Genomic DNA, 24,762 nt, shown 5'->3' with positions numbered 1-24,762 from the left:
ATCCCAGTCCACCTAGCTTTCCCCATTCCTCCCCTACTCCCTTCTCTCTAACCCTCTCCCCTTCCAACAACCCTCCCACCCCCCCATGCACCCGAGGTTACCTGGGACTCTTGTCTATTTCCAATCTCCAGGCAGATAGCTACATGATTTTCATCAGGTTCACCTTCTTATTTAGCTTCTCTAGGCTCACGAATAATAGGCTCAAAGACCTTTAATTATGGTTAGAATCCACATATGAGTGAATACATACCATATTCCTCTTTTTGGGTCTGGCTTACCTCACTCAGTAAAGCGTTTTCTATTTCCGTCCATTTGCACAAAGCATCATATTCTTAGACCCAAATTCTGAAGTCAAGATACCTTTAGAACAGATATGTTGAATCAGCTTAACAGCCCACACAATGAAACATTTCTCTGTATTCAGCTCCTTTACAGTCAAAAAATTCATAGAAAACACAATATACAGAATCCAAACTCTGTGAATTTTCCATTTTTACGTGGCTTATTTTTACTGTATCACTTTACTTTATTCTGTCTCTTTAAAGACTTTACCCTTTTTTTTAAAAAAGGCATTAATTTTATTCTCTATATTCTTTTTCTTCTCTCTCCTAAGCCTACGTACAGTCATCCATCACTATGACCCATTTAGAGATCTTTTATGTCTGAATCTGTCTTATTGTGAATCTGTAATTTTTTACTACCTAGGAGCATTTTTGTTTTGTAGTTTTAAATCACTAAGCACTTAAGAATCTAAGCTGTGACATTCCTAGGTCAAAAACAGGTAGGGCCTGCTTGCCCAGCCCAGCCCAACATGGCGGAGCTGCTTGTGCCTCTGAGCCTTGCACATTGCACTGCTAGCATGGCAGAGGCGCTTGTGCCTCTGAGCCGCAGCACGCAATGACCCCCTTTTAGGCACACAGCGAGTCTAGTTGCCATCAAACAAATCGTAGCACTTTATTCTAAATGTTCCATTCAAAAGCTTTGTCTCCCTCAGGAGCCAGACAGAGATCGCCATGGCCGCACTGCCCAGAAACTGGTATTTCAAAACCGCCACTTTCTAACAGACCTGATCCCGCTGCCTCCTCAGACAGGAAGAGCTGAGCCACGGGCATGGTCTCAGCTACTTTGTTCCTGACCCCGAGTGGGCACACAAATGTCCGGGCCCAGAAATGCTCCATAGCCAGAGTTTGCACCGCAAGAAGCTGCATTTTAAAATGTCGGCAGCTTTTTTTCTGCTGCTGTTGCTGAATCAGGAAATCTCTCTACAGCACATCCTAGCAAACAGCAAAAAGCTATGCTAAACTCTCTTCCCCACTCTCCTTTTTTAAAAGCCCTCTCAGGTTTTCAAGTGGATTTAGTTACCACGTTGGAGCGCCACTCTGTATAAGGAACGGTGGTATCAGGAATATGCAAAGGCCAAAAACACCTGGTGAGATGGTACAGCTGGCATAGGTACCTGCTGCCAAGCCCGATGGCCTAAGTTCAATCTCTGGAGCCCAAATGGAGGAAGGAGATAGCAGATTCCCACGTTATTCTCTGACCACACGTGTGCCATCGTGTACCCTGTGTATCTCAAAGAGAACAGAACAGGAACTATAACAGAAAAGATCAACCATCTAAGAAACTTCTCTTGCAGAGTTCATTGCAGTCAGAATGCAGAGAGCAATGACTGTATGGTGCCCAGCCCTCATTCATAAGTCTGCGACACAGCCCCTACGCGTAAGGCTCAGAGAACCATTGCGGAAGAGGGGACCGGAAGACCGGGAGCCGGGCGACCGGGACAGGACATCTACTTTGATAGTGTCCTTTCAGATAGGGAAGTCGAACCCAGGAAATCTCAACAATGGGGTTGCCCAAACAAGACCTAAAGACTGATAACACCAATTGACATGCCAGAGTGGAGTGGGGGAGAGCTCACAAGCCTGCGCCCTGGTGAAGAGCTACAGACCAGTAGTGGTTGTTGAAAGAGGGAGGAACAGTTTTTCTCCAGAGACAGGACCACTGACAGGTTAGTCAGTCCTAAGAGGTCAGCCATATATGTGTATATAACAATCATAATTAAAGAGCTAGAGGCTGTGAATTTGAGAAGTGGGAGGAGTTAGAGGGAGAAGGGGGATGAGGTAAATACAATCCTTATATTTGAAGTTCTAAAAACCCAATTAAAAGTAATACTTACTGTTAAAAGAGTAAGAGATAAAATTAGCACAACAGAAATGGTTAAGAGAAACAATGCTAATATGAATGGGCATGCCCCCGCCCTGGTAATAACAACAGTCATTGTTGGTGAAACCGAAGAGTCTTTTCCCATTACCGGAAAAAGACAGGATGCAAGTCATACCATGACGGCTCTAATGTTAAAATGTTTACATGGGACAAAGACCAAAAATTAACATACTAGCAGTATATTGTTCTCAGAGAGGGGACTATGCTATTGCAATGGACTTCTCACAGAGTGCTTTAGTGCAGTTACTAAGTTGCTTGTGGCCATCTCCAGGAAATAGCCTGCACTGTTTTCAAGATGAGGAGAAAAGTTATCAACCCTTCCTGTCTTGATCATCGAGGCATTTGTCACCGTGGCGTTTCTCTCTAATGTAACTTCCCAACTCTGCCTCTGTCAATATTCAGTGTTAACCTTTTATTATCCTTTCAATGGCCCGAAGAGTTAATTCTGTCTGCTCTTTTGATAGTAAGCTGGTCCAATCCTTTTTGAAAGTGGAAGAATTGAAGACAAATAATAAAAACTATAAAAGAGTAAGAATAAAAGAAAGGAGTTTGGCTCTCAGAAGCCCAAAGGAAGGAGGGACTCCATCCGAAACCAGCCAAGGATAAATGTTTTCAGCACTCTGCCTCAAACAAACCACAGAGAAAATGCCATCTCTATCAAAATGATACGAGAATTTCAATTTCAGAAATGGTCTCAGGATGATACTTATGTAGCCTTTCCTCCAAAGGGAAATGATGCCACCATGCGATAGTATCATTGATGACTTTAGGCTGGCTGTGGACAAATCTCTAGCACCGGGCACAGCTAAAGGAACGGAATAGCGCTATTGAAAACGACTCCCGCGAAAGGAACAGTAGTACCCTTGTGCCCTCGAACGGCAGATAAAATCACATGCTTTTGTCCTTGAACATGTTACTCAGAAAGCTACCTAAAAGAAATCTTGTCATAGTGCTCAAGGGAGGATATGGGAGTTCCTTGGATACGTTTCAACAATACTGTATCTGTGGGCTCATAGGCTTGCTCCTGTCGCTGATATACTAGGGGGAAGGTGTCCACAAGGGCACCTCATTCATCATACCCATATTTATGGCCCAGATGACCAATTCCATAGACCCAGTGAGGACAGACAGATAAGCGGTTGGTTTAACAGACAGCAGGTTTATGGACGGTGGCTCGAGGAATACGGAAAATTTCCTTGCATTAGAATATATTAATTGTACAAAATAACGGGTTTCTTCATGACAGCTTGAGGCACGAGTGCCGCTCCTGTGACCGTGTCCACCAGCAGCTTTCTGGCACGCGCCTTAGTGCAGAGGACAGGAGGTAGACTCAGGACACAACAGAGCAGAACATTAATGGTCACGCTATGCTCATCTCTGCAGGCCCACAACGGTGTGAGTGTCTCCCTCTCGCCACCCGGGCCTGCTATGATGGACTGGCAGCTCTCAAACAGAGAGCCTAAAGACCCCCTCCCCCCCGTCAGCTCTAAACGTCAGATACTTCCTCACCATCAAAGACGATGGCCACGAGAGAAATCCTCTACTCCCAAGGGCTTCTTTACTGAGTTTGTATATACGTGTCTGGGTCTTTCCCCTCTCCTCCACGAATACAATAGCTCCATGGAAGCTGGAAGGAGCTGGCTTCATTTCTGCTGCTCCGCCGGTACACTGAGCATGGTAGCACGTGGGTAATGCATCGCTTGCTTGTGCGTTTGCACTGTATCAAACTGTAGGGAGCAGAGTGTACCACTCTGTAGTGATCGGACCCTTCAGTGAGTTGGGAATTTCATCAGCAAGACAATTTTAACAGACTATGGTCAGGTATACGGGGCGTGTCCTGAGGTGATGCACACAGTACAGTCTTCATTGACCCAGGGTAGCGTCTGGGGTGTGAATGAAAGTTCTGGAACGAAACTTCAACTTACATGGAACCTTCTACAAGGCTAAGTATCAGAAATGATTGTGGAGAGGTTAGAGAGTTGCAGCTCCAGAGTCTAACCATAGTTTATTTCGGGGGCTACCTTTGGCCTCTTAATAGCCATTCTTTATTCGGCCTTGTTTCTGATAAAATATCCTTGTGACTATCTAGTGAATTTTCACTTCATGTTACGTTAGCAGGTTTCCTCCAACCCTAAAGCTAACGTCACCAAACAGCCTCTGAGGCCGAGAGCAGAGACGTCTGTGCTTCGCCGTGGTCTGCCTACCTGCTGTTTCCACCAGTGGGTTTGAAAAGTATCTTGACTTCTGGTCTTCTTCGTTCTGTTACTATAAAAACATTATGAAATGGCTACTTTGTTGGAAAATGATATTTGGGGAAGCCAGAATTGAATCTTCTGGACCATGGGCATTCATATTTGCTTCTCGAATAAACCTCTCCTTTTGATTCTCTGGAGTGAGTGTTGTTTTATTCTTGACAAGGGGCTATGCAGAACTGAAGGAGCTGGCATCCATGGCAAGTCCCAGGAAGTCAGCTCACGGGTCCTCTAACTCCCTAGAGGCCTCTCTTCCTGATCCTCAACTGTCTGTCACAGGTCAACTCTCACCCATTCATAATGTGCCTTTCAGTCTGTGGGTAGTTTTCCTAGATGTTGTCCCTCTTAACATCTGGAGTGACAGAGGCCACAGAATGAAATACTCCTTAATACTGGGCCCAGGCTGAGTTACAGCCATCTTCCCTCCCGCCCCACCCACTGCATCATAAAGAGACAGGTAAGCCCCAGCATTGTGAGCTGTGATGTGCAAGAGGGTACTTTGGCCCTCAACCCCTCCCCCCGTCCCCGGAAACATCAGTACAGTGTGGATACCAGAGGTTGGAGGAACTGTGCGGAGTAGTGATTTGTACTGCAATTGTATTAGTGAGTGAGTGAGTGAGTGCAAGCGAGCGAGCGAGTGAGCAAGAGTGAGACTGAGAGCGAGCGAGTGAGCAAGCGAGCAAGTGAGTGAGTGAGCGAGCAAGCAAGAGAATCTGCAGCGAGGAGAGGTCCCCTGACCTCAGGGTAGGATCTAGGAAGAGCAAGGCTCTGGTGAGAGAACATGTGCTCCCAAGAATCGGTCTCTTACTTTCTGAAGAACAGGAGACTTCAATATACCGGGACCCATGAAGGATCGGTGGGACAAACCCCTAGGCCTGCCCCTAGGTCTTATGTGGCAGTCCAGGAGATTAAACTCCTCTGGGATGCCCCAGAAAATAGAAGAGGTCTGGGCAGTAAGCAGTTTAGCATGGAAGAGCTGCTTCACCAATCTCATGGCAAGAAGAAGCCAGAACACCTTCCAAGGCTTACAAGCTCTGTTAGCGAGGGCCATTCCCCTGACCCTAAAGGCTGTCTGAACATAGTCTCCATAAGGGTCCTGCGGGGTGACTCTGCGGATGGCCAGGGGCACAGGCGGACATTTGTCAGGCACATGGGTTTGCCGAAGAACAGTCCCGAAGCAGTAACAGCGTGGGAGGCCCAGGTGAAAAGGAGAACAACGGCGTTGCTTGGCAGGGCCAGGAAGCAAACGGGGAAAACCCCAAACCCAGAAGACGCCAGGCAGTTCCTGGAGCAAGAGGTGGTTATGAACAACAAAAGCCCAAGCAAGACATGTCAGCAGCCAAAGAACCTAGAGGATCTGAGGAGGGACCATCTGGAAGGAGAAGGGGACATTGAAGAACTCAAACAGCCACGAGGACTTGGCAGATGTGGCAAACAAGTTGCTCCTTTAGAAGAAAACATCTTTTTGCAGGGCAAGAGGATCAAGCCCCTTTGTAGACGTCCAATGCAGGCAGTGTGCCCTCCATCAGTCAGAGAGGAGTGGCCTGGAGAAAAGCTGAAGCCGGCGCCATCGGGGCAAGACAAACTGGAAGACACGAAAGTTTCCAAAGAAAGGGAAGCACAACCTCAATTCCCGCAGGAAAATACTTTTCTGGAGGGACCATCAGGGGTTTTGGACAAGAATCTGCTGGCAGAAGCCAAACCCCAGCTCCTAAACAGGAGGAAGATGCAGGCCTTGGAAATGGCCAAATCTCATGAAGAATTCTGGGTGGTCGACACCAGATGGAAAACACAGCTGTCTTTTCAGGGCAGCAAACAGGGTGCTTCAGGAAGAAACATTGTGAGGCATAAGTGTCAGTCCAGGGAGGAAGTCTGGGACCCCACAATTCAGGGGCTCCCAGTCGTTCTTGCATCTCGTGCACATACTTACAGCTATCAGGGACCAAAAGATGGGTGTGCTTCAAAGACCAGGCTGACTTTGAGGAAAGGTAGAGCAAATATCACCTATTCATAAGTGCTGAGGGTTCTATGAGGTTGGCTTATGTTTGGGTGGATGTAAGCATTGCAGCTTGAAGGGAAAGGGGGCTCCTGGGAGTCAGGAGCCAAAGTCAGTGACCACAAAGTCAGCTTACAGCCCTGCTCCATGGAAAGGTTTCCCCAGTGCAAGTGTTAACAGCTCTGTTCAGGTCCCCTGGAATGTTACAATTCTGCTCTCCTAGGGGAAAGTTTTCCCCAGGGAAAGTGTTACAGCCCTGCTCTGCTCCGACTTTGGTACAAATAAATTGTTAAAGTTGGGTTCTATCCAGTGAAAAGTGTCACACTGCACAGGAAAGAATGGGAAAAATCCAGGAGGGTGGGTGGTTGCCTTTAGGGTGAGAAACAGCAGCAAACTGAACGGGGTACAGAGCTTATATAGGATGTCTTGTGGGATGGAACTTCCTAGGGTGACGTGGGAATAGAGGAATTTTGTAGTCCTTCCTTCCTTCCTTCCTTCCTTCCTTCCTTCCTTCCTTCCTTCCTTCCTTCCTTTCCTTCCTCCCCCCTCCCCCTTACTCTTTCTTTCTTTCTTTCTTTCTTTCTTTCTTTCTTTCTTTCTTTCTTTCTTTCTTTCTAATGGTTTTTATTGAACTATATATTTTTTTGATTGGTGGGATTTCAAGCTCTGGTCCTGGGGTCAAGTCAGGGTCAGGATGTTTTTCCTTGATCCTTTTTACCCCACATCCCCCCCCCCATTTTTTTGTTTATTGATAAACAAAGAAGGGTTTGGAAGGGTTGTGCCATTGTCATTAGACTACGTCCTGTTGATTGAGGGGATCCATGTCCTTGGGGGCAATTCTGATTTTCATCATCAGGATGTAACTGGGTGCTGCAGGCCTCTGGCTCTTTAGTCAGGGACCAGTGATCCTGTAAGAGTAACTGGCTAGAAATCTTTTGAATCTGTTGTCCTAGAATCTAGACAAGAAGTTTACAAGGCGGGGTACAGCTAGCAGGTTTTAAGAAAAGGAGAAGAGAGATGCAGAGGATGGAAGATGAGACTGCCTCACCAGAAAAGGTACCAAGCCACTTGGCTAACACAGAAAAGAATTATGGGCTAAGAGTTAATAAGAAGCCTGAACTACTAGGCCAATCAGTTTATAACTAATGTAGACCTCTGTGTGATTTCTTTGGGACTAAATGACTGTGGGAACTGGGTAGAACATAAACCTCAGTCAACAGCTTTAGCTGTGAAACCTTGCAGCTCTTTTAAGAGACCCTGCCACCGAATACTTAAATGGTGTTTATGAATAGCCTACAACATGCTTTTTGGTGGTGGCAGGAACCTTGAAATGCCATATTGTTGTGGCAGTAAACATGGCTCTGGCCAGTACCTCTGCCATAAGGCTAGAATCTCAGAAAGCTAAGGAATGGGCTGGATCCAGTCATCAAAGTCACAGCTTTAATCCTGGCCATATTGCATAGCAAATTAAAGACTCATGTAGTCAGAAAAAGAGGGATACAGTAAAGACACTTTCAGATAGAAAAGCCTCTAAATGATTTACAATGTGTTTAAAATATATGTAGGCTTGGGGGAAAAAAGAATAAAGTCCTTACAATAAAAAATAAAAATGAGAGTAGTTGGGTGTGGTGGCAAACACCTTTAATTCCAACACTTGGGAGGCAGAGGCAGACAGATCTCTGTGAGTTCAAGTTGCTGTGTTACTCACCTTCATTCCCAGCACTTGGGAAGCAGAGGCAGGTGGATCTCTGTGAGTTCAAGGACAGCCTGGTCTACAGAGTGAGTTCCAGGACAAAGATACACAGAGAAACCCTGTCTCAAAAAGCCAAAAATAAAAATAAAAGAAATACTCACTCATAAGTGGATTCTAGCCATAATTAAAGGACATTGAGCCTATAATTAGTGATCCTAGAGAAGCTAAATAAGAAGGTCAATCCAAAGAAAATCATATAGTTATTCTCATGGATATTGGAAGTAGACAAGATTGCCAGGCAAAAGTTGGGTGCACGGGGGTGTGTAAGGGGAGATGGGTAGAGAGAAGGGAGAAGGGGAGGATTCAGGAGAGCTTGGGGGAATGGAGGAAGGGTGGATATGAGAGCAGGAAAGTAAATATCTTAATTAAGGGAGCCATTTTAGGGTTTGCAAGAGACTTGTCTCTAGAGGGGTTCCCAAGTCCAAGGAGAGGTCCCCAGATTGTTCCTTGGGCAGCAGAGGAGAGGGTGCCTGAACTGGCCTTGTCCTATAGCCACACTGATGAATATCTTGCATATCACCATAGAACCTTCATCTGGCAATGGATGGAGATAGAGACAGAGACCCACATTGGAGCACTGGACTGAGCTCCCAAGGTCCAAATGAGGAGCAGAAGAAGGGAGAGCACGAGCAAGAAAGCCAGGACCACGAGAGGTGTGTCTACCCACTGAGACGGTGGGATTGATCTAATGGGAGATCACCAAGGCCAGCTGGACTGGAAGTGATGGAGCATGGGATCAAAATGGACACTCTGAGTGTGGCTGGCAATGAAGGCTGACTGAGAAGCCAAGGACAATGGCACTGGGTTTTTATTCTACTGCATGGACTGACTTTGTGGGAGCCTGGTTTGTTTGGATGCTTACCTTTATAGACCTGGATGGAGGGGGGAGGACCTTGGACTTCCCATGGGCAGGGAACCCTGACTGCTCTTAAGACTAGAGAGGAAGGGGGAGGTAGGGAGGGGGAGAGAAAAGGGAGGCGGGGAGGAGGTGGAAATTTTTAATAAATAAATAAATAAATAAATTTAAAATAAAAATAAAAGAAATAGAGCTTAAAATAAAGTCACATAAAGATGGAAAACACACAGAGAATCTGGATACTGTATGCTATTATGTTCTTTTTGAATTGTTTGCTGAGGAAGGAGTAACAGCTGCTAAAAGATATTTGTTTATAAATGCTGCTGAATTAATCCAAGATAGGTATTTTGAAAATACCTTGACTTTAAAATTGAAGTCAAAAGGTATATTACTTTAAAGAAGAGGTTTTGCTTTTGTTTCTACAGGAAATGAGAGGCTGTGGATTCATTCCAGGTTAAGAAAAATCAGGTTTGATGAAGGAAAATGCCCTGAGAAATCTCCGATAGGAGCGGATGGCCCAGATGTCTGAGTTATACATTCAGAACAGATTCTAGACTGCTGCCTGAGATGATCAGGTCCCACAGGATACTTTAGTCACGACTTGATCATGATTCTAAATTCTCTTTAGATTCCCATAAGATTGTCAACACCCCCAGTCAGCAGGAAGTAGCCTGGAAAACTACGCCCAAATTCCCAGAAAAATGGATTCTGGATATTTTACTTTGTTTCAAATGTTAGTTACAAGTTATTATGAATAAAGATCAGGATAAAAGCTGAGCAAAGATTCAGAGTTTTTTTTTAAAGGGGGGGAAGTGCTGTGGGACAATGGTCTGTACCTTGTCACTTGTATTTTAAACAAATGCTGATTGGTCAGTAATCAGGCAGGAAGTATAGGCAGGGTGACCTGGCAGGAAGTAGAATTCTGGGAAGAGGGAACTTTCAGTCTATAGTCATGACCCAGCCTCAGAGGAAGCAAGATGTGACTCAGGAGATCTTGTCTTTTTCTACTTTCTACTTCCCATGTACATTAGATCTATGCAAGTCTCTCTTAGTGTCCACATTGTTGTCTAAATTCTCCGGGATTGTGGTTTATAGTCTGGTTGTCTTTGATTTATGTTTAAAAATCACCTATGAGTGAGTACACGTGACAATTATCTTTCTGTGTCTGGGTTACCTCACTCAAAATAATGTTTTCTAGTTCTATCCATTTTCCTGCAAAATTCAAGCTGTCATTATTTTTTTCTGCTGTGTAGTACTCCATTGTGTAAATGTACCACATTTTCCTTATTCATTCTTTGGTCGAGGGCCATTTAGGTTGTTTCTAGGTTCTGGCTGCTATGAACATAGTTGAGCACATGTCCTTGTGGCACGATTGAGCATCCTTTGGATATATACCCAAAAGTGGTATTACTGGGTCTTGAGGAAGGTTGTTTCCTAATTTTCTGAGAAATCACCACACTGACATCCAAAGGGGTTATAAAAGCTTGCATTCCCACCAGCAATACAAAAGTGTTCCCTTTCACCCCACAACGTCTCCAGCATAAGTTGTCATCAGTGTTTTTGATCTTGGCCATTCTTACAGGTGTAAGATGGAATCTCAGAGTTGTTTTGATTTGCATTTCTCTGATGACAAAGGATGTTGAACATTTTTTTTTAAGTGTCTTTCAGCCATTTTAGATTTCTCTGTTGAGAGTTCTCTGTTTAGGTCTGTATTCCATTTTTTAAAATTGGATTATGTGTTCTTTTGCTGTCCAATTTTTTGAGTTCCTTGTATATTTTGGAGATCAGACCTCTGTCTGATGTGGGGTTAGTGAAGATCTTTTCCCATTCTGTAGTCTGTTGTTTTTTCTTGTTGACCGTGTCCTTTGTTTACAGAAGCTTTTCAGTTTCAGGAGATCCCATTTATTAATTGTTTCCCCCAGTGTCTGTGCTGCTGGGGTTATATTTAGGAAGTGGTTCCCTGTGCCAATGTGTTCAAGTGTACTTCCCATTTTTCCTTCTATAAGACGCAGTGTGGCTGGCTTTATGTTGAGGTCTTTGATCCATTTGGACTTGAGTTTTATGCATGGTGATAGATATGAGTCTATTTTCATTCTTCTACATGTTGATATCCAGTTATGCCAATACCACTTGTTAAATATGCTTTCTTTTTTTCCATTTGGTATTTTTTACTTCTTTATCAAAGATCAGGTATTAGAAGATGTGTGGATTGATATCCGGATCTTCTATTCAGTTCCTTTGGTCCTCCTGTCTGTTCTTGTGCCAATATCAGGCTGTTTTCAGTACTGTAGTTCTGTAGTAGAATTTGAAGTCAGGGATTGTGTTGCCTCCAGAAGTTCTTTTGTTGTAGAGGATTGTTTTGGCTATCTTGGGTTTTTTGTTTTTCCATATGAAGTTGAGTACCATTCTTTCAAGGTCTTTGAAGAATTTTGTTGGGATTTTGATGGGCATTGCATTGAATCTATAGATTGCTTTCAGTAGGATTGCCATTTTTACTATATTAATTCTGTCTACCCAACAGCATGGGATATCTTTCCACTTTCTAGTATCTTCCTCAATTTCTTTTTTCGACGATTTAACGTTCTTGTCATACAAGTCTTCCACTTGTTTGGTTAGAGTTACTCTGAGATATTTTATGCTATTTGTGGCTATTGTGAAGGGTGTTGATTCTTTGATTTCTTCCCCAGTCCTTTTTATCATCTGTGTACAGGAGGGATACTGATTTTTTTTGAGTTAATCTTGTATTCTGCTACATTGCTGAAAGTGTTAATGAGTTGTAGAAGTTCCTTGGAAGAACTTTTGGGATCCCTTATGAAAACTATCATATCAGCAACAGTGAGAGTTTGACTTCTTCTTTTCCAATTTGTATCTCCTTAATCTCCCATTGGTGCCTTATTGCTCTAGCTAGGACCTCAAGAACTATATTGAATAGATATGGAGAGAGTGGACATCCTTGTCTTGTTCCTGATTTCAGTGGAATTGCTGGGAGTTTCTCTCAATTTAGTTTGATGTTGGCTATTGGTTTGCTGTATATTGCCTTAATTATGTTAATTAATGTATGTTTCTTGGATCCCTGCTCTCTCCAAGACCTTTATCATGAAGGGATGTTGTATTTTGTCAAAAACTTTTTTGGCATCTAATGAGATGATCATGTGGTTTTTATTTTTCAGCTTGCGTATATGGTGGATTACATTGACATATTTTTGTATGTCGAACCATTCCTGCATCTGTGAATGAAGCCGACTTAATCATGGTGGATGATGGTTCTGATGTATTCTTGGATTTGATTTGCTAGTATTTTATTTAGTATTTTTTCATCAATGTTCATGAGTGAGATTTGTCTGTAATTCTCTTTCTTAGTAATGTCTTTTTGTGGTTTGGGTATCAGGGTAATTGTAGACTCATAAAAAGAGTTTGACATGTTCCTTCTGTGGAATTATTTGAGGAGTATTGGTATTAGTTCTTCTTTGAAAGTCTTGTAGAATTCTGACCTGAAACCATCTGGTCCTGGGCTTTTTTTTTTTTTTTTGGTTGGGAGGAGACTTTTGATGACTGTTTCTATTTCTTCAGCAGTTATAGGTCTGTTTAATTTGCTTTTCTGGTCTTGATTTAATTTTGGTAAGTGATATTTATCCAGAAAGTTATCCAGTTCCTTCAAGTTTTCCAATTTTGTGAAGTACAGGTTTTCAAAATATGACCTGATGATCCTCTGTATTTCCTCCATGCCTGTTGTTATGTCTCCCTTTTCATTTCTGATTTTGTTAATTTGGATACTCTCTCTCTGCCTTTTGGTTAGTTTGGATAAAGGTTTGTCTATTTTGTTAATTTTCTCAAAGAACCAACTCTTTGTCTCATTGATTCTTTGTATTGTTTTCTTTGTTTCTATTAGTTGATCTCAGCTGTCAATTTGATTATTTCCTACCATCTAGTTCTCTTAGGTGAGTTTGCTTCTTTTTGTTCCAAAGTTTTCAAATGTTCTGTTAATTCACTAATGTGGGATTTTTCCAGCTTCTTTATGTAGGCATTTAGTGCTATGAACTTGCCTCTTAACAGTGCTTTCATTATGTCCCATAAATTTGGGTATGTTGTGTGGTCATTTTTCATTGAATTTTAGGAAGTCTTTTATTTTCCCCCTTTATTTTTTCCTTGACTTATTGATGATTCAGGTGAGCATTGTTTCATTTCCATGTGTTTGTGGGTTTTCTGGAATTAGTATTGCTGTTGACTTCTAGTTTTAAACCATGGTGATCTGATAAGATACATTGGGTTATTCCATTTTTTTGTATTTGTTGAGGTTTGTTTTGTTACCGAAGATGTGGTCAATTTTTGAGAAGGTTCCATGAGGTGCTGAGAAGAAGGTATATTCTTTTCTGTTTGGATGGAATATTCTATAGATGTCTGTTAAGTCTATTTGAGTCATAACATGTTAGTTCTCTTATTTCTCTGTTCATTTTTTTTGTCTGATTGACCTGTCCATTGGTGAGAGGGGAGTGTTGAAGTCTCCCACTATTAGTGTGTGGGGTTTAATGTATAATTTAAGCTTTAGAAGTGTTTCTTTGACGTATGAGGGTGCCCTTGTATTTGGGGCATAGATGCTCAGTATTGAAATTTCCTCTTGATGGATTTTTCCTGTGGCTAATATGAAATGACCTTCTTTGTCTCTTTCGACTGATTTTAACTTGAAGTCTATTTTGTTAGATATTAGGATAGCTACACCCACTTGTTTCTTAGGTCCATTTGATTGGTATATTTTTTCCCAACCCTTTACTCTGAGATGATATCTGTCTTTGAGGTTGAGATGTGTTTCTTGATTGCAGAAGAAGGATGGATTTCTGTTTTTTTTGTATCCAGTCTGTTAGCCTGTGCCTTTTTATAGGTGAGTTGAGTCCATTTACATTAAGGGATATTAATGACCAGTGGTTGATATCTCCTGTTAATTTAGTTTTCATCTTTGGTGATGTTAATTTGTGCATTTTTTCCTTCTTCAGGATTTGCTGTTATGAGATCCCCAATTGTCTGTATTTTTGTTGGTGTAGTCATCTTCATTGGGTTGGAGTTTTCCTACTAGTATTTTGTGTAGGGCTGGGTTTGTGGCTAGGTATTGGTGAAATCTAGACTTGTCATGGAATATCTTGTTTTGTCCTTCTGTGGTGATTGACAGTTTTGTGCTTGACCATGACCTTCTGGCTTTCATTGTCTTCAATGAGAAGTCAGGTGTAATTCTGATAGGTCTACCTTTATATTTTACTTGGCCTTTTTCCTTTGTAGCTCTTAATATTCTTTCTTTACTCTGTATGTCTAGTGTTTTGATTATTATGTGGCAAAAGGACTTTTTTTTTGGATCTAGTCTATTTGGTGTTCTGTAAGCTTCTTGTATCTTCATAGGCATATCTTTGTTTAGATAGGGAAAGTTTTCTTCTATGATTTTGTTAAATAAATTTTCTGTGCCTTTGAGTTGAACTTCTCCCTCTTCTATACCTATTATTCTTAGATTTGTCCTTTTCATGGTGTTCCATATTTCATGGACATTTTGGGTTAAGCTTTTGTTAGATTTAATGTTTTCTTTAACTGATGAGTCTATTTCCTCTATTGTATCTTCAGCACTTGAGATTCTCTCTTCCATTTCTTGTATTCTGCCATTCCTGCTTTCATTAGTGGTTCCTGATCTTTTTTATCATGATTTCTGTTTTTATAATTCCTTTGGCTTGTGTTTTTTTATTGTTTCTATTTCAGTTTTCAAGTCCTGGATAGTTTTTTATATGTCTGATTTCTTTTTCTTGGTTTTCTTTAAGTGATTTGCTGATATCTTCTATTTTTTTGTTTGTCTTTTCCTCAATTTCTTTAAGGGAATTTTTCATTTCATCTTTAAAAATTTCAAATATTCTCTTGAAGTTACTTTTTTTTTGGTCCTTTTCTTCTGGTTCATCCATATTTGTTCAGGTCTTGCTGTTGTAGGGTCTTCAGGTTTTACTGGTATTGTGTTGCTCTTCATGGTGTAGCATGTGATCTTACCTTTTCTCATTTTTTCTTTTAGTAGGTGTGATTGGGGCTGTCTGAGATTCTTTTGAATAATCTTCCACGTGCCAGTGAATCCAAAGCTCAGATGGTTTTCCTCATGGTACAGTCAGTGTCACAGTTCTAGTTACCCCATTGGTTACTCCTGTTCCTGAAGATAGCTCAGTGCTCCTGTGCTTTGCTCTACTCCCTTGGAGTTTGCTGTCTCAGGCCTACTTTGGCCTAGGTTGTTGGCTTTGATCTGTTTCTGTAAATCCTGGTCTGGATCTCCTCCTGCAGAAGTCCCTGGTTTGGAGTTGGACCTGTTCTGGTAGAGATTGCTGACTCTGGATCTGGTTGCTGGCTCAGTCCTGATCTGCCAGTGTTCTGGGACTGGGTTGGCTCCCAGGACTTGATTTGCTCCTGGTGGAGCTCATTCAGTTCCACTCCTGTGGAATTTGTTGCCCAAGGTGGAGTTTCTTGCCTCCGGGCAACTTTGGCCTAGGTTATCAGCTTTGACCTGTATCTGTAAATTCTGGTCTGGATTCCCTCCTGCAGATTCCCTCCTGCAGAAGTGGGTTGGAGTTGGACCTGGAAAGGTTTCTGATTCTGTTCCACTGCCTTGGAGGTCCCAGACTTGGGTGCACCTGAACCCACATTCTCAGACCTGCAGAGGTTTCAGGTTCCTACCTAGTCCCTTTGATGTCGTAAACCAAAGTCTGAACCCACAGAGGTCCTGTCTCAGGCCTACTCTCTCTGAGGTCCCAGACTCACACCTGGCCCTACTGAGATTTCTGGTTCCTTCCTATTCCCTCGGAGGACCCAGATTCACTCACTCCCAGACTGGTAGAGTTCAGGGCTCAGGCCTAGTTCCTGAGAGGTCCTTGACTCTCACTCAGACCCACTGGGATGCTGGCTTAGGTCTACTCCCTTGAAGGTCCCAGATTCATGTCCAGACCCTCAGCAGTCTCTGACTCTGGCTCAGTTGCTCAGCAGTTACTCCCCTGTACCTGTTTTGGTGGAGATCATTGACTCAGGATCTGATCACTGGCTCAATCCTGATTTGCCCATGGCCAGGGACTGGATTTGCTCCTGGCTTCTGCTCCTGGTGGAGCTTGTTCTCTCTGATTTACTTCTTTTCCTACTCTCTACACTCTCTCTCTTCTCTCCCCCAAGCCCATGCACATTTATCTAACACTGTGACCCATTTAGAGGTCTTTTATATCCGGATTTGTCTTTACTGCATATCTGTAATTATTTTCTGACGGAAAGCGCTTCTTAAAATGCTAAGTGCTTAAGAATCTCAGCTGCGACATTACTAGGTCAAATATGATACTGTCTGCTTGCCCTGCTCAGTCCATCATGGCAGAGCTGCTTGCATCTCTGAGTCACACACATCGCCCCACTTCCAGGCACACAGCCAGTTCCAGGTTGCCATCAAGCAAGCCGCAGCACTCTGCTCACAAACCCCATCCAAATACTTGGTCTCCTGAAAGAGCCAGAGGTCTTGCTGGCAGCACATCCCAGAAAGCCTATATTTCAAAACAGCATGACTTTTCTCTGCTGCTGCTGAGTCAGGAAAACCTCTCTTAAAGGAGCTGCGACGCACTGCCAGCAAACAGCTAGCAGCTGTGTTAAACTCTGTGTTTTTGTTTTTATTTTGTCTAGAATTCCTTTTCAAGCCCTCTCAGGTTTTACATGGATTTAGTTGGCCAAATTGGGTGCCAATTTGTAGGAGGAAGCCACTTGTTTTTTTTCTGGCCACCCAGAACCAAAATAACCACACAGAAACTGTATTAGTTAAAACACTGTTTGGCCCATTAGCTCTATCTTCTTATTGGCTAACTCTCATATTCATTTCTATTAATTCAACCCATTTCTATTAATCTGTATATCACCATGTGGCAGTGGCTTACTGGCAAAGATTTGGCATGTCTGACTCTGGCAGTTCCATGGTGTGTCTCTCCCTGACTCTGCCTTCTTCTTCCCAGCCTTCTGTTCTGTTTTCCCTGTCTTGCTTTGTTACCCTATAGCTTTGCTATAGGCCCAAACAGTTCCTTTATTAATCAACGAAAACAACACATAGACAAAAGGACCTCCTACACCAAAGATGTAGTTGGGGAACCATAAAGGAGTAAAATGGGGGCTTTCGTAATGATCATGATGTATCCCTTAAGTTGGGATGTATTTCTTAAAGTCAAAAATGTTCATGTAACCGTAGTAAGAAAAAAAAACTGTTTAAGTATAAGTAAAGGTGGCTTGAGCAACTCAGGGCCACTTGAGAGCATAGCAGGTGGCTCGCCTGACATAGGACAGATATTTTGGAGGAAACCCTTTAAACAAGCATGCTTGGGTGTAGAGGAGGGCAAACCATACCCAAACTCCAGAGCTAGCTTTCAACTGAAGCATAAAACAATGGTCTAATGCCACTCATACCTGAAAGACATCCGAATTCCAGTAAAATGGAATCCAGTAAGTTGAGAACAAAAAAAGGCTTAAAGATAGGAAAATTCTGAGCCCTATCCACAGACAGAGGATGCTTCAGGAAGGAGCTGAGAGATACACCAGCCAGGGAGGAGTTGTGCCAGGTATGTACAAACTGCAGCTGGTCTACTCCTTTGCTTTCTCCCTCTACTGGGTTCAGCTTCCAGATCCCAGGGTACAGCAAGCTTTTGGATCCATCAATGGTGACTTAAAAAACAGGGCATTTACATAATGTTGTGGTTGAGGTGGGGTGGGAGGGTGGCAGGGTTGGGTGAGGGGAAGACCCACAAAAAATAAGCTGGGCTTGGAGCGGAGAAAAGAGAAAGCTTGAATGCAAGGAATAGGGACTTTTTTTTCATTTTCCCTTATTGTTTGCAGCATTTGTTTTTTTCCTTGTCCTCCCCTCCTCCCACTTCCCTCCCGCTCCTCTCCAGTTCTAAGAGAGGGCAGGGTACCCTGCCCTGTGTGAAGTCCAAGGCCCTCCCGCACCATCCAGGCTTAGGAAGGTATGCATCCAAATAGATCCCAAAAAGTCAATACATGCAGTAGAGACAAATTCTCAGTTGCTCACAGTATTTGTAAAGGTCCTGAATAATATTAGGATTGAGGGTGCCTTTACATGACCATTTGAATTGATTATAAGAGATATTGAGGCCAAATTCGATTGCAAAAGCAAATAGGGGTCTTCAGACCGGGTGTGAGGTGTAGAGGCTGAAGATTTTCTAAGAGGCATTCCAGAGGGGTGGAGAGGGTGTGGAAGACACCGTTACAAGGATGAGAGAGCAGAAGGAAAATGTCACTGCAGCCTGTAGTTGACAGCACCCCCAAGACTCAGGAAGGACCAAATCATCACCACACTCAATCACGGTCGGGGCTTAGCATGGCTAAGCCAGAGGAGGGACTCGATGCCTGGAACCAGGTCTTTCATCGATGCCAGATGTGAAGATGAAAACAGAGCAGAGAAAGTAACCGTTTTTACCGGGTTCCTGGAGGAGAAAGTGGCCGCTGTCACTGGTTCCTTGTGGCGAAAGTAACCTCTGTCACGGGGTTCCTCCCATTTCCACTTCTGTTCCATCGCTGATCTCTGGATAAAAATGAAATGTTTTGGTCCAGTCTTTTGACTCTATTACTCCTACCAAGACTGAGTGACAACCGTGAGCGAAATGAATGTTTCTTTTAGTCTTTTCATGTATTTCTAACATCGAAGATGTTAAACTAACGGTTTAATTTCCCTGCCGTGTACCCCTGCAGGGAATCCTGAGTCAACTTTTGTACCTATCTCTGCCTCGCTCAGGCCACATTTCATTCGCTATCATGACTTCATCAAAACACGCTTTAGTGTTTCCGTTTGTGATTTTCTTCCCGGCCCTTGCATCTCCTGTCTCCTTTGCACTCTCCCACACAAGCCCTTTTGGTTTTCTTACACTTGGACAGCTCTCTCCTTCTCCTCTTCCCTCCTTTTATCTTTCAGTAGCAACAGACATGTTCAATGAAAAGACTAATTTAGTAAAAAGTGTCCAGCTGTGAGTTAAAGGCATATTGAAGTAGACCCCCAGTAACATTTTTTAAAAAGTTTTTTTTTTTTTTTTATATATATACAAGGTTTTGCCTGCATGTATGCTTGCTGGCCAGAAGAGGGCTCCAGATCTCCAGCCAGAAGAGGGTTCCAGATCTCATCGCGAATGACTGTGAGCCATCACGTTGTTTCTGGGAATTGAACTCAGGACCTCTGGAAGAACAGTCAGTGCTCTCAACCACTGAGCCATCTCTCTAGTCCCCCAATCTCATTTTTTAATCTTTGTACCTGTTTGTACTTAACAGTGAGGAGCCCTGAAGCACGTTGCAGTGATGACCATGAATGTCTCTCAGTGATCCTTGTTCCCTCATTACACCATGCCAAAAAGCCCGTGAGCACAACTGCTTTAGTGGGGCGTTCAGGCAGGCACAACGTTGTGCAGGGAAACTTAAGAAGTCATGGCATTAGCCTGTGCCTAGCTGGACTTTTCATAGGTGACGTAGGAGGATCAATCCCATGCTGCTCTTCCCACTTAGACTGCAAGCAGCTTTCCATGGAAAGAAGTACACTTGGGAGCTGGATGGGTTAACACAGTTGGGTCCAGCCAAGTCTACACAGTAGGCCCACAGGGACTGCCTGCAAATGTGGTCATGTGACTGGGAGATGGGCCTGGCGTTATCGATGGTCTCCATGCTGGCAATTTCGTTCCTCTCCCTTTCTGTAATAACCTCTCAGAAAGTTTTGGGAAGGCTCCATGGGAGGTGGTTTGTTCAATGTTTTACAGGAAGCCTTTGCATATTCTCTTTTTCTCCCAAGCCAACACAATTTTGTTGCTGCCTAAGAGAGTTTCCTCTGAACTTGGAATGGGGAGTAAAGTAGGTGCTGAGTGTGTGAAACTCGTTTCATTTGAGTTTGGACTTGTCATAGCCCAAAGCATCATCATAAATATGTAAGCAAATGAAGAAATGCAGAGTGGGAAGAGTTCATTTCTAGTTCATGTCCCGCGCTACCGTCTCGCCAGCAAGAACCACGCGGTACACATAGGATACTTCTGCAGAAAGGCTTTAATCCTCTTGGGAGCTAGAGCATAAGCCACATGGCGGAGACCCAGATAAGATGGAACCCATCCCTTATATAGGAAACAGACCCTGCTTTGGACGTGTCATTCTTGGATTGGTCAACTGCTCCCAGTCCCAGGTGATACCTTGGGAGTAGTGGAAAAATACCAACACGTGTGAGCTTTCTAGCTCACCTGGCGGTGCAGCGCCATCTATGGTGGAGAGTGTGGTTGTGGCCTTCTACAAGTTCATCTCACCTTACACGGTGTATGGGGGGAACTGACTGAAAGAAAGGGGGAGCTGAGGGTAGGGTGTGTGCAAAATCACAAAGCTGAAGGAACCTGGGGGAGGTGCATGTCTATATAACCTTGTTTGGAGTGAGGTCAAAATGATGACCTCATGTATTCCGACATAAGCTAGTAAAAATCGAGGTCTTTTTTAACCACTGTTAGGCCAGCCTTGACTAACGTTGCTACTTCTTTCCTTAAAGCTTTTAAAATTGGTCCTTTGAGAATTTTGTACAATGTGTTTTGATCGCATTCAGCTCCTCCCAGATCCGTCCTTGCTTTCCAATCCATCTAGCTTTGGGTCCTCTTGCTCTTTAAACACATCAAGTCCCCTTTGTGCTGCCCGGATATTCTTGGATGTGTGGTCTTCCACTGGAGTGCAGTTGACTTTCCAGGAGCCCACCCCTGCCTCTCTCTCTCTTTCTCTCTCTCTTTCTCTCTCTCTGTTTCTCTCTCTCTCAGTAGAAAGCTGATTCTTCCTCTCCCAGTGGCTATCCCTTCCCTATTGCTTCTCAGCTAGGGTGAGGACTTCATGCCCACCTCCCTCTCTGTAATGAGATCTGGTCTGGTGTGAGCTTGCACAGGTCATATGCAGGCTGTCACAACCACTGTGACTTCACATGTGCAATTGTCCTGCTGTGTTCAGAAGACACCATTTCCCTGTACCACCTCTGGCTCTTTCACGTTTTTGTTCCCCCCCCTTCCACAACGATGCCTATGATATGGGTTACACCATTGAGGGCTGAGCGTTTTGCAGCCTTATTCCCCACATGTGGTGGTTAGTTGTTGGTCCCTGTATTAATCACAATCTACTGCAAATAAAGCTTCTCTGATGAGGGTTGAGATATACATTAATTTATGGATATAAGAATAAGTCATTATAGGTCAATTTAATTCTATGTCCATGGGGTAGTGTGAATGAGAATGGCTCCCATAGGCTCACATATTTGAATGCTTGCTCCTCAGTTGATGGACCTGTGACAGAAGGATTAGGAGGCATGGCTTTGTTGGAGGAGGGCTGTCACTGGGAGTGGGCTTTGAAATTTCAAAAGTCTACCATTTTCAATGTCTTTCTCTGCCTCGTGGTTGTGGATTAAGATATAAGCTCATGGCTACTGCCCTAGTGCCATGTTTCCCTGCCTGCTACCATGAGCCTCACCATGATGGTCATGGACTCACCCTCTGAAACTGTAAGTCCTTCATAACTCTTTCTCCTATAAGTTACCTTGGTCATGGTGTCTTATCACAGCAATAGCAAAGTAACCAGGTCCATTAGCAGAAATGGTTCTGCTATTTAAGCCTATGACTTGTCTAGCTACAGATTCTTGGTCCAGTAGTGGTACCAGGCATATGTTTTGTTTTATGAAGTGGGATTCATTCTAATCAAAAAGTGTCTGGTTGCTCTCATGATGGCCATGGCATGAGTGGGTATGTTTTCCTGGTAAGTCATTATGTAGTGGTAGGAGTTCCTAGATGGGTAAGACTGATCATGGGTTGTCTCCTCCTGTGACAACCAGGTATATAGGTGTATAGTACCTTCCAGGACTATGAAAGCTATCCATGGGCGAGGAAGCTTTTTCCAGGTGAGTTCTGGTTTGATTTGGACGATAAACAAGATCTTTGGAAATAGCCCGCAATGTTTGTAGGTTCTATGGGACCTCACTGGCGTGCCAAAAGAGGTAATATATTCTTAGCACTGTATTTTGTTGTTGGCCTGTGGTGTCTAGTAAAGACAACATCACTGGTTATGGGGTAACTCCATTTAAAATATATATTGAATGTATTATACTTAAAATATAATATATTTAATATATTACATTATATAGTAAATATATATAAAATACATATCTAAATGTATGTATATATGTATGTGCGTCTCTATTCTAGGAAACTTCTACAGCAGTAGGTTTCCATATTACTTTTTTTTAAAAGAAAGTTTTGAGTGATATTTATCCTTCTCCATATTCCCTCCTCTGTCCTGCCCTTCCATTCCTCACTCCTTTTAACCCATCCTGTTCCATTATTCCCCTTAAATCTCTGATATCACTGTGTTCTGTCTCCCATCCTTTTAATGTCTTCTCTGTGGCCTTTTACTAATTTCCTGACCTCTATGGGTATTTCAAATGAAGCACATATCTGAAGATTCAAAGCCAACACCTAGAAATGAAAGCAAACACATGACATTTGTCTTTTTGAGTCTGGGGTACCTTCCTCAAAATGACTGTTTCCAATCCCATCTATTTGCCTGTGACTTTCATAATTTTGTTTTCCTTATAGCTGGATGACATTCCGGTACAGCTAAACTGCATTTTTATTATTCATCACTTGACGGGCATGTAGGCTGTTGTTAATGGTGAGCAAAGAAGGAGGGCGCAGGGACAGCAGAAACTAACAATGGGAAGGGTGAATGGAGAACGAAGCTGCATGAGGTAGATGAGATGAGCAGCCTCGTGGAATCTCAAAACCTTCAGTGCACTCATGCTTTAGTTTGAGCGTTTCTCCTCTGTCTCTCTGTGCGAATGTCAGTGGGAATGACATATAGTGTGGCTGTGAGTGAGGAATTCCTGGACAGAAGACAGTCCTGGACACAGCAGGACAGTGAGTCCTGTTGTAACACAGATGTCGAGAATTCTCACCCTCAAAGGGAGCTTAGAGCCCATGGCACTGGGGATTGTGGCTGTGGTTGTAGGCTAGGATGGCCAGGACCACCAATGGTTTAAATATCCAGTTTCCCAGTCTCATGCTCAACCAATTAAATCAATAAATGTTTTGGTGCCCGATCCAGATATTCTGTTCTGTTTGCTTTACTTTAAAATGCAGTTTTCTTATATGTATTAAAAGTCCAATACTGACACAGAGATACATTTCTCAGGAATTCAAAATATATACCAGACAAATTTTATTAATTTAAGTTGCAAAATTTCCAAGGGATATAAAACATTTAGAAACTCTGACAAGCAACAACAGGCAGTGATTTGACCAATCAAACGTCAAATTCACATGCAAACCAGGTAAATGATTGTGAATAATTTTATTTAATATTTAGGAAAAATATATTTGTTCAATAAATTAAAATATCAGTGTATCCTTATGATCTCTAATTCTTCCAGTAAATACAAAAAATAGCAAATCCATTTATATGTGGTAAGAGGTTCTGATATTAAGTATAGTTGTCTATATGAAATAGAAAATCATGAAAACTTATTAACCATTTGCAAACGACCACTTACTGCTAATTCTCATGATCCCTAGATAAGAAAAGCAATTATTCACCCCTAATAACATCTGAGATTATACTGCATAATATCACTAATCAGAACATTTTGACTAATGATAAATAATTTACAGGAAATTCATTCACCTTTTCATTGTTTTATTGTAAAGCTAATTAACTGAGCGACATTAAACAATTTTAAGCTCCATTATTCTGACTTTTCTAGATGTATTATTCATGATGCCACTTAAGATAAAAAGAAAATGATATCCTGAGTGGTGGTGGCACACGCCTTTTTAAATTTCTTTTCAGGTAGGACAAGTTTCTGATTTGGGCACTAACATGAACTCTGAAGACCCCTACCAGTGAATCAAGACCAACAGATTCTCTTCAAGAATTCTAGCACATGGGGAGAACCACCATGTCAGGATGTGACTCTAGTCTCGGCGGTGACACATGCCTGTAGTCCCAGTACTCGGGAGGCAGAGGCAGGTGGATCTCTGAATTTGAGGCCAGCCTGGTCTACAAAGCGAGTTCTAGGGCAGCCAGGGCTACACAGAGAAACCCTGTCTTAAAAAAAAAATGAGAGCTCACCAAGGCCAGCTGGACTGGGACTGAATGAGCATGTGATCAAACCGGATTCTCTGAATGTGGCTGACATGGGGGCTGACTGAGCCCCCAAGGTCCAAATGAAGACTGAGAAGTCATTGACAATGGCACTGGGTCTTGTTTTGTCTGCATGGACTGGCTTTTTGGGATCCTGGCCTGTTTGGTTGCTCACCTTCCTGGACCTGGAGGGAGGGGGTAGGAACTTGGATTTCCCACAGGGCAGGAAACCCTGACTGCTCTTGGGAATGGTGAGGGAGGAGGAGAGGGAGTGGGGGGAGCGGGAGGGTATTGGGAGGAGGGGAGGAAGTGAAAAGAGTGTTTTTGGATACTTGAATAAACAAGTCTAACTGAAAACAAAAACAAAAACAAAAAAAGAATATGATATGTTATGGCTTTTACTTAAAATTTATTTTTTGTATCTGAGTATTTTCATGTAGTGGTGTGTGTGTGTGTGTGTGTGTGTGTGTGTGTGTGTGTGTACCATATGCATGCAGTGCCTATAGAGGCCAGAAGAGAGCAC

At 42.9% G+C, this 24,762-nt stretch overlaps 1 protein-coding gene and 1 non-coding gene across 2 annotated transcripts; one reads left to right on the top strand and one right to left on the bottom strand.

Annotated features, from left to right (window-relative positions):
* The first annotated feature begins 5,033 nt into the window (after positions 1–5,033).
* Positions 5,034–9,158, top strand: LOC125414284 (protein Tex24-like). Its single transcript, XM_087900922.1, has 2 exons — positions 5,034–7,527; positions 8,750–9,158. The coding sequence occupies exon 1, from the start codon at positions 5,257–5,259 to the stop codon at positions 6,487–6,489; it is 1,233 nt and encodes a 410-aa protein (XP_087757048.1). The 5' UTR covers positions 5,034–5,256; the 3' UTR covers positions 6,490–7,527; positions 8,750–9,158.
* Positions 9,159–23,950: 14,792 nt separating this feature from the next.
* LOC125414570 (small nucleolar RNA SNORA3/SNORA45 family) lies at positions 23,951–24,081 on the bottom strand. The gene has a single exon (XR_007236311.1). It is a non-coding gene; the product is annotated as a small nucleolar RNA SNORA3/SNORA45 family (small nucleolar RNA).
* Between the last annotated feature and the right edge of the window lie 681 nt (positions 24,082–24,762).

Source organism: Myodes glareolus, chromosome 23, assembly GCF_982192425.1.
Source record: "Myodes glareolus chromosome 23, mMyoGla1.1, whole genome shotgun sequence".
Classification (NCBI taxonomy): Eukaryota; Metazoa; Chordata; class Mammalia; order Rodentia; family Cricetidae; genus Myodes; species Myodes glareolus.
This window is presented reverse-complemented; position numbering and strand designations above follow the sequence as displayed.

Bases quoted from the DNA above. Each gene is read 5' to 3' on its own strand.
- LOC125414284 (XM_087900922.1), top strand. From the start codon at position 5,257: ATGTGCTCCCAAGAATCGGTCTCTTACTTTCTGAAGAACAGGAGACTT.